The sequence below is a fragment of the Tetrao urogallus genome, assembly GCF_951394365.1.
Source record: "Tetrao urogallus genome assembly, chromosome: 1".
In the NCBI taxonomy this organism is placed as follows: Eukaryota; Metazoa; Chordata; class Aves; order Galliformes; family Phasianidae; genus Tetrao; species Tetrao urogallus.
In genome coordinates this window covers 190,129,950-190,139,300 of record NC_136813.1, presented here as the reverse complement: position 1 = coordinate 190,139,300, position 9,351 = coordinate 190,129,950, and the positions used below count along the sequence as shown (strand labels likewise).

Sequence of the window (9,351 nt, the reverse complement as noted above, 5' to 3'; positions counted from 1 at the left end):
CAGTTGGGCAGGTTGTCAGGCTGTGGTCCTGGTGAGAAATGCAGCACGTGTGGTGGCACATACCCATCCCTCCTGCCTCCCTCCCCCTACCTTAGTGGGCTTGTTTTTTAAAAAAAAGATGCTCTGCAGAGAGAAGCAGCCACTTCTTTCTTGTGGTTTGCATCAAAAGCCCTGCAGTAAGCTTACCGCTGCATCTGCTCCAGCAGTTAACAAAACATGCACTTCCTCAGAAGTCACTCTTATGTTTGGCTGCTTTTGCTATACAAGAACTACAGCTGGAGCGTGGAAAACCCTGTCTCTGGTCAGAGAGGTGTTAAACCCTTCTGCTCTTCAGTTACTCAACCACAAGAGGTGATTCAGCACCTTCCTTCCTCAGGCTGTGTACTTGGGCTCTCCCTGCATTGCTGCCAAGTGTAAACCACTGTGCCCTTGCAAGAAAACATAATCTCTGGGACATTTAAAATAGTGTGTTGCTCAACTATCTTTAAATACAGAAATTCAGAATCTGGGCTGAGTCAGGCTATCTAAACTCTTTCCATAGCATGTGGACTGTCAGTCACTCCAACTAGTCGGCTGATCAGTCCCTGGTGAGATGTTGAAGACCATGGAATCATAAAACAGAAGGTTGGAAAAAGACCTCTAAGATCATCAACTCATCCTCACCATGCCCCTTAAACCATGTTCCTCAGTGCCACATCCAGCCCTTCTTGAACACTTCCAGGAACGATGACCCCACCACCTCCCTGGGCAGCCTGTGTCAATGTCTCACCACTCTTCCTGAGAATAATGTTTTCCTAATACCCAACCTAAAGATGGCCAGCATTGCTCTTGAACACTGACCATCTCCTCACATCTGGCTCCGCAAGTCTATAGATCCTGGTTACAGCTGTCTCACCTCCTGACAGCAAAAGGGACATTTTACTTCTTGGATTCCTCTGCACAGCACGGAATCCTGGTTTAGGTGCTCACCTGTTACTGATGATTGCTATGAGCTCTTCAGTATAAATAAACACATTCACATACAGGGACAAATTGACCATGCTGTATATTTTGTGGCGTCAGCAGAAAATACAGGGTGCATTTGGCTTTTGAATTGCTCGTGCAGTCATGGAAGAGTTACAGTTGCCCAAATGCCTGATGACCTTGTGTATTTACAGTCTGAACATCCCACAGAAAGCACATAGACTTTTTTACAGCTTTTCATAGCACCTCTGTTTTTTTCCACATTGAATCACTTTCACATCCATTTTCCATCAGTATACAACATTTTATTAAACTGTACAAACAGCACTGGCATTTCAGAAATCCACTTTAACCATTCAAATTAAACGTGAAAACCAACTGCACAAACTGTAAGCACAGATCCCCCTGTACATTACGCAGCGCAAACAAGAATTTCACAAAAAGTCACAGGGCTGAAATCTGTTTTGCTTTTCTTTTTTGTCAGTGTTAGGCACCTTTTACTATCAGCCTTGCAGGATTCAGTGCCTGCAGTTGCTGCCAGCAATATCCCAGCAGTGGCTGCACAGTCTGCAAGGCTGAATTCATCCTGTTGGGAGCTCCAGGTTAACAGTCTGTTCTAGTGAAGCCAGGAAGGCATCTCCAAAAAGAATCTGATTTTGAGATGATTCATCCTCTAGAACTTATCTTCTAAAAGGGTTGAAGTTGTTTATGCAACAAAACACCAAATGTGCCCATTCCAGTTAGAGCCAAATGCAAGCTGGGGTGACTTAAGTCTAAATTATTAAAGAATCTTCTGTTTGGACTTTGACTTAATTTTGACACAGTACTTAATGGTGTAAAAATCAGTAGTTGGCAGATTCTGCTTTTCTCCAACTTCTGAAAACAGCACAACTTTATTTTAAAAGATCCTGTTACGAATGGGTACGGGATGAGATTGTTATTGACCAGCTACATTTCACAGCCTGCTAGAGGATAGAATATGCAGTAAAATATTATGAACTGAAGGAGAGAATCACTCTCAACTGGTGTGCCATCCCACACTGCGATGTTTGTGTCTGCAATGCATGTCGAAGTGTCGGGGCACCATTTACAGCGACAGGAAGTATATCAGACTTTATAAGGACTGATTACTAACATGCCAGCGAAATACAGCAATCGTTGGCAGTTGATTTTATGATGCTTAAAGGAAGGTTTGAGGAAAACTCTTCCATATGTCTGATTCAGTTTCAGAAAAAACTCCAGATAATCAAGTCCATATTTTGCAATTATTCTGGTATGTCCGAGGACAGTTAAAGCTTTAGAACAGGGATTATCAATGTTTTCTTCTGGACTGTTACCTCCCATCTTTTCTGCTCAAGTACTGAGAGTAAAACCACTGGGTTTCTATACTGATCTTGATACTTGTGATTACAATGCTCTTCCTTTATGTTTGAGCCATTGGTTGAGAAATAGAAATGCTGGAAAGTGCACCTACAAAATTTCTTAATCCCTTGTGGCATAAAAAGGAATCCTAATACCTGTGAAGATTATTTCTTAGGCTTGAGGGGAGATATTTGGCTTCTTCATCATTCCTGTGCACTTAGGCTCATTTCTGCACATGTTCAAATGGAAGTTGCAAAAGCACCCAACCTGAACTCTTTCCCAGATGCCTTCAGGACCTAAGCTCAACTCTCATTTTTCATGAGGAGCTGTGTACAGATAAGAATTGCAGAAATAGGCACTGAAAACATCATCAGTACTTGCTGCTTCTTGTGGAGAAACCCATTGATTGTGAGTACAAGTACAGAGGAAAACGTTTTGGCATCTCCTCCTCTTCAGATGTTTGAAACATCAAGAAAACTGGGAAAATAGAGGAGAGAGGCCAAAAGATACCACAATGAGACTTCATCCTGAGTGAAGTGAGGCTGGCATCTGATCCAGGCTGGAACAAGCTGAAAGCCTTCAGGCACGGTACAAAGTTTCACTGATGTGTTTTTCTGGTGGGTTCTTGATAAAAACAACCATGCACAGTCTTCAATTGACAAGATGCTACTCAAATCGCATGGAGAATTCCATCAGAAAGGCAGATCTCAGGAAAATATATTCTCCATTTTAGGGTTCACAAAAGAAAAGTTGCGGAACATATTTTGGTCCATGCTGTTAATCAGTGCCCTGTCAGCACAAGACAGTCTGGGCTTTTCGCTTAGAAATTCCTTGTCGAAGTTGCTACAGTCACTTGGAGATTTCTTCAAGAAGAGATAAAATAAAACACTGTCAAATCACTAATAGTCTTACGTTCATTATAATGCTACTGGCCCTATCAGGCTGATTCCTGTAGACTCAAGTTTCACCAAGGAACCTACAGTGTGTTTGTCTCTGCCTTCTTCCACTATAGTTAGCTACTAGAGCCCAAACAATGCACAGTAACTTGTCAGGCTGCATTGAAGTACTGCCTGAACTTTTAATATCCAGCAATCAGTGCTAATCACTTTCTTATTACTGTCCTATTGCAGTAGTAATGGGAATACATTTCACATAAGAAGCACTGAGCCTGTGATCAATGTATTCTGCCATGCAGAGATGTTACAACACCGTAAGACAGCAAACTGGATCCACTGATTAAAAAATGCTTGTGAAAGACTGAAAAATAGAAGTCTGATGCACAGATCAAAGTAAATTATTTTACTGTTATTAATAGGGCTGATTCTATTCTAACTGAACTGACCACTGTGCACATGTCAGGCCTGGACTCCTTTTAGCCATCAGAAAGGAGTAGTACCAATGACAAAGGCAGGCATCCTAGCCAATAAGTAGGTATAGCTCATAATTCTCTAGTTCCTGTACAATGAGTGAGGCTATGGCAGATCAAAATTGTAGATGGTTTCAGCCATCTACCCTCCATATATATCCGATGTACACAACAGACAGCCTTTGCATAATTTAATCAGCGTTTGGACGCTTGAGCAAGAGTCAACATTTTCCATTCCAACTGTCCAAGATCAAGGTCCTCCTTCAACTTTTATATCTAGAAGTAGGATGTATAGAACTCTAGAAGATGACCATGAAAATCTGAGGGCATTTTCAAAGCCTTGGTGCCTTCACTGCTAGTTGAAATATGAAGTCAAAACATATTCACCTTTACAATGCTGACTCCATGAATCTAAACAAGATTTGAGCTGTCTTGTTTAGATTATCTGATTTAGATTATTTGATCAGACCCATGTCTGAAAACTTTTGATCCTTAAGTGAAGTAGATCAAAACAGAACTGTTGGTTCTGGCTTTGGTTTATTGCTTGCATGTTCTTGAGGGTATAAAAATTTGGGGAAAGAATGATTTAGGAGAGAATGGCATGAAATTGGGGAAATGAAAGAAGATGTAGCCTTACCACTCTTGGTTTGAAAGGAGGCTCCATCCTTCTTTCTTCTAAAGCTTCCCAGTTTATTTCCCTGAAAAAGGCATGCTGGCGGATATTCCCTCTTGCTCCTAGTCTTCTCTCAGGTTCTCTCACAAAAAGCTAAAATTTGAAGAAAAATAAATGCCTTACTATTTAGTATTTATTAATAACAGTGTGTTCACTGGGATCCTATCAGATAAGATCTCACACTTCAAACTCAAGCAACACTGATGAGAGCATGAAGACTCTTCTATCTTGCTAAATTTCTGATTGGATAACCAGTCTGGATTCTTAGTTTAACACGCCGAAAACTGATGGCCAAGACCAGGTCATATTTTATCTTTGTAAGAGAGAGAAGACAGATTTGCTACAGTAATGAGAACATATGTGTCTGAAAGTACAAGCACACAACTACATAGGTGAAATCTCTATATCACACTTGAAAGCTTTTGTCTAGATGATTTCTTTATATCAGGCAAATACTTACAGCTTAAATATAAACATAATCTGTGTAAATATTATCTGAGCTACATGGGATTGCTTTCACCTCACATAGCTTTGGATCATTTGAGTCTTTATTTGACCTCTTATTTCTAATGAAGAAAAAAGATTCAATTTAGGTGCAGAATATCTATGAATTCCTGAAGCAAGTGCTTTTTGAATGCTTTCATTAGTATTACTTTATACTGAGTCCCACTACTCACAGAACAGAAGCTAAAACAAATTCTTATATTTTGCAGTGGAATGCTGTATACTGCCCTGTCACTTTGTAAGTACAAAATTAAAGGTATGGACTGTGGGTCAAACGTGACCAAAAGTTAGTGATGAACAAGTTTACTCACATTAGCTGAATCATATAGCCCTTTGTACATGCTTTCTTACCATGCTCATTCATGAGGTAAGAGGCCTTAGCTTAAATAATGTTCATAGTCAGCCCAAAATCTGACTGAGGGAAAGTAATTTGTTAGGTTAATTATGACGTCACTACTAATAAAAACTAAGTTTTTATCTATCTTAACTCAAGACGAATTTCCATCCCAAGCCAGAAAGGCTACAATGCTACCTGGCATAGTACTGAGAATGAGGCAGTGAAACATGAAGTGCACTGGTGGTGGGGAACCAAACAGGCTAGAAGGATGGCCATTAGAAGGAAGCAGAAGAGTGCTTCACTCACAACGGACACTACACATTACTGTGTAGGAGAAACGGGCAAAAAGTCCAGATAACATGGGGCAAAAAGACTTTCATCTGATCTCTGATAATTCTTACCTTTACCAAAATGTCCTTTGCATCCTTGTCAAGCCAGCGAGGGTAAAATGGATTATCCATACGGATAGACTGGAAAAGCTCCTCTTCATCTTGGCCATGGAAAGGAGACTGGCCAATAAGCATCTCATACAGGAGGACACCAAATGACCACCAGTCAACGGAGGTGTTGTATTTCTGCCCCAGCAATATCTGCCCAAAGACAGGAGACAAAGACAGACATAAAATGTCTGTTGTCAGTATTTCAGCTTCAGAGATGTGGCCAGGCTCTCATCCTTCAACAGCTGCTTTACTCTGAATGTGACAGCAGAGGTACTTTTCCTACCTGAAGCATGAGCCAGAGCACCTGTCAGTGGGACAGGTGCTGTAGTTCAAGAAGCTCCTAATCACAGCAACACCTGTGTGCCAGAACAGTACTTCACACTATGGACACTCTGAGTAACAGTTTGTTTTCTAGTTAACTCTTAAGTATATAAGTGACCCAAATAACTCCTTCAGTCCCTGTGCAAACAAGATCTGCATTGTGCAACCATATAAAATCCATATTGTTCAAATATTTATATTTGTTTTCAAAAGAATGTAGTGTTTCAACGTGTCAAGAACTCAACATGGTCAAACTGCCTGTTTAACATGCTCAGTGGCCTCAAAAACCTTCATAAAAATGCAATGCTGCTGCAATACAAACCACAGGCTATGTTAGTTCAACCCCTTTTAGTCAGTTCAAATGCGTTTTAGCTTCACACAGAACAAAACATCTGAGGATCCTGAAATCATAACTCAGAGTTTTCCTTGGTATCCCAAATCCTTCTTTGAAGAGGTTTTGGTTTCATCAGAAATTGACTAGGACAGATTGGCTGGGGAAGTGATCTCCCCTATTAATCAGTTTGGCACGGTTTTCCCCTACAAACTTGCCCAGGTACCACCAACCTCTCAGACTTCCCTGACAGAGAATTAATCTCACCAGCCTTGAGATATTGGTTATGCAGATAAGAAAATTATGCAAATTTTAGGCATCACACTGAATATCCACCTGCTGTAAAATGCAACCCTGGTTTTTGTCTTTTGGTTATCAAGGAGTCTAGACAACATGCTCATATTCAAAGCCAGATGGGGCTTTGAGCAGCCTAGTCTGGTGGGAGGTGTCCTTGCCTATAGAAAGGGGTTGGAAGTAGATGATCTTAAAGGCTGCTTCAAACCCTAACCATTCTATGATTCTATGATATATAGGTAATTACATTACAGATGTCTAATGAAAAGTCTAAAAATATTCTAAAGAAGTCTATGATGTCTGGAATTGTTATCAGGATTTTGGAGCTGGGGAGGGTAATAGTTCATTTTAAGCCATGATCTTATGCTCACAACCTGGTTGCATTGCCATCTCCTATAGAACAGCTGCAGTGCAGGTATCAATGGCAAACCATGGAAATGGCTTAATAGCAGTTAAAACAATCACCTAGACCAGCACATATAAATTTGCTGATAACTGGAAAGTTTAGAGAGAGAATCTTTACTTCTAGCTCTGAGGTACAGTAGACACGTCTGAGTCTACTGTATTACCCTGTCTGAATGTCTTGTAAGTGCTTTAGAGAGGTGTTTGCCACTTGGACCTGGATTCATTTGATTTCCTAAAGATTATGTATTTTATTAAGCTAGTTTTCCAGAGTCTTTCTAGAGTCACTGGAGGAAAAACGTTGATTTATCTAACTTACACATCTGTGGTAAGAAGGGATGAACTGGCTTCTTGAGATGCTTGTTTTCCAACAGTGCTATAAGGTGCCACCTGATTCTTCATGTTTTGATGGATTTTCTCATGTTAGTTGAGAATATCCCCCTCTGAGGTACATGTAGCATCTAGCAAAGTAGGACCTTAATATCTTATGTCTAAACCCAAGCTGATGTAGAGTGCTCATGACTAACATACCTGTCTCCATAATTCCGAAAGAAGAAACACAAAAAATGATCACAAAAAAAGGTGTCTATTTGAATATGAGACAATATAAGCAACATGTTTCACTCAGAGTGGAAAAAAAAAAAAAGAAAGGAGTAAGTATCCCTAACACATTTCCTTGGTCTGTTTATAAACAAAATCATCCAAACCTTTCCCTCTGAAAAGACACATTTCTTTTATAAGGCCTTTTCAAATTATAAAGGGTCTGGAAAACTAAATTAACTGATTTCAGTTGGTTAAGAGAAAGATTTATTAGTTTTGTTTTCTCTGAAAATGTAAAGTCCAGAAATTTAATTTCAGGTTAATTCTTTTTCTTTCTTTTTGGTCAAGTATTTTTTAAGATAAACGACTGCTTGTCTATTGACCCAAAGCCCTCTTATTTGCACAGCTACAGAAAAGTGCTAGATCTGTAACAAATTACAGTGCTAGCAGTCACACTGAGATACTGACAAGAAGTCCATAGGTCCAATTGGTACTGCATCCAGATGTGGAGTCCTCAGCACAGGAGAGACATCTATCTGTTGGAACGTGTCCAGAGGAGGGACACCAAAATGATCCAAGGGATGAAATACCTCTCCTATGAAGACAGGCTGAAAGAGCTGGGGCTGTTCAGCCTGGAGAAGAGAAGGCTGCGAGGTGACCTGATAGTGGCCTGTTAGTATCTAAAGGGGAGTTGCTGGAAAGAATGGGACAGACTCTTTAGGAGGATCTGTTGTAACAGGACAAGGGGAAATGGCTTCAAGCTTCAGAAGGGTAGATTTAGGTTGGATATAAGGAAAAAGTCTTTTACAGGGAGGTTGGTGAGGCACTGGAACAGGTTGTCCAGAGATGTGGAGACTTTCAAGACAAGGCTGGATCAGGTCCTGGACAACCAAATTCAGCTGTCTGTGTCCCTGTTTCAACTCCCAGGGGAGTTGGACTAGACAACCTTCAAGAGTCCCTTTCGACTCTAAAGATTCCATGATTCTATGAACCTCTGGCAGGAGAATCGATCCATAAACTCTAGCAGTGCTTTCAGTTTGGGGGTAAAATGTTTTATATGTACTTGTTGGATCCCTAAAATAAATGATAGCATAGAAATAAACTTATGAGGTATTTCTGACACTCTCTTTCATGCAGTAAAATCATAGGTAATGGATTATCATTTAGCTCTCCTTTAGGATCAAAAAAAAAGTATTTTCTTTTTAAAATGAAAGCATATTGAAATGAAATAAATGACAATTTCATTTTGATGGCAGAGCACATTTACACCTGTTCTCAGGCAATAGAAATCCAGTTATTGAAGAAGCTTGTCCTTGAGTCAGCAGTGGAGTAATTTAGATCAAAACTGAGGTCTTGGTAGAGAGTAAATGATCAATGAATTATAGCAGAAAGGAAAAAAAAAAAAAAAAAAAGAATAACCAAAAGCTTTAAGAGCAATTTGGAAAGCACTGATATCCATCATGAAAACACTAAAATAATGAAATGGGATTCTGAAAGGGAAATAAATGGATTTCAGAGTGATGTCAGACATGACACATGGATGAGTCTTAGATTCTTCTCTGAGATGAAAAATGTCTTCTTTGGCCTCATTTTGCCACCTAATTAGTCAAAATCTCTTCACAGTGACATCTGTCATTGTTTGAACTCACTGCTTTAAGGGAGCAGCCTATTTTCTGGATGGATCTAGTCCAAACTGAAGTCTAGTGTCTGTGACCACCTGAATTTACTACATAGGCAGATGAAGGCCAAATTCAGTTTTTCTACATCATGTACGAGAGCTGCTCTGAAAGCACTATCTCCTATTTTATTATGTTGACT

At 39.9% G+C, this 9,351-nt stretch overlaps 1 protein-coding gene across 1 annotated transcript in view; it reads right to left on the bottom strand.

Annotated features, from left to right (window-relative positions):
- Window positions 1-3,032: 3,032 nt before the first annotated feature.
- Window positions 3,033-9,351, bottom strand: part of PRKCQ (protein kinase C theta) — a gene marked incomplete at both ends in the record, with an annotated part of 28,510 nt that continues 22,191 nt past the window's right edge. Inside the window, 3 exons of the mRNA XM_079545456.1 lie at window positions 3,033-3,188; window positions 4,329-4,457; window positions 5,607-5,795. Coding sequence (XP_079401582.1) covers window positions 3,033-3,188; window positions 4,329-4,457; window positions 5,607-5,795 — 474 coding nt within the window. The remainder of the gene's footprint in view (window positions 3,189-4,328; window positions 4,458-5,606; window positions 5,796-9,351) is intronic.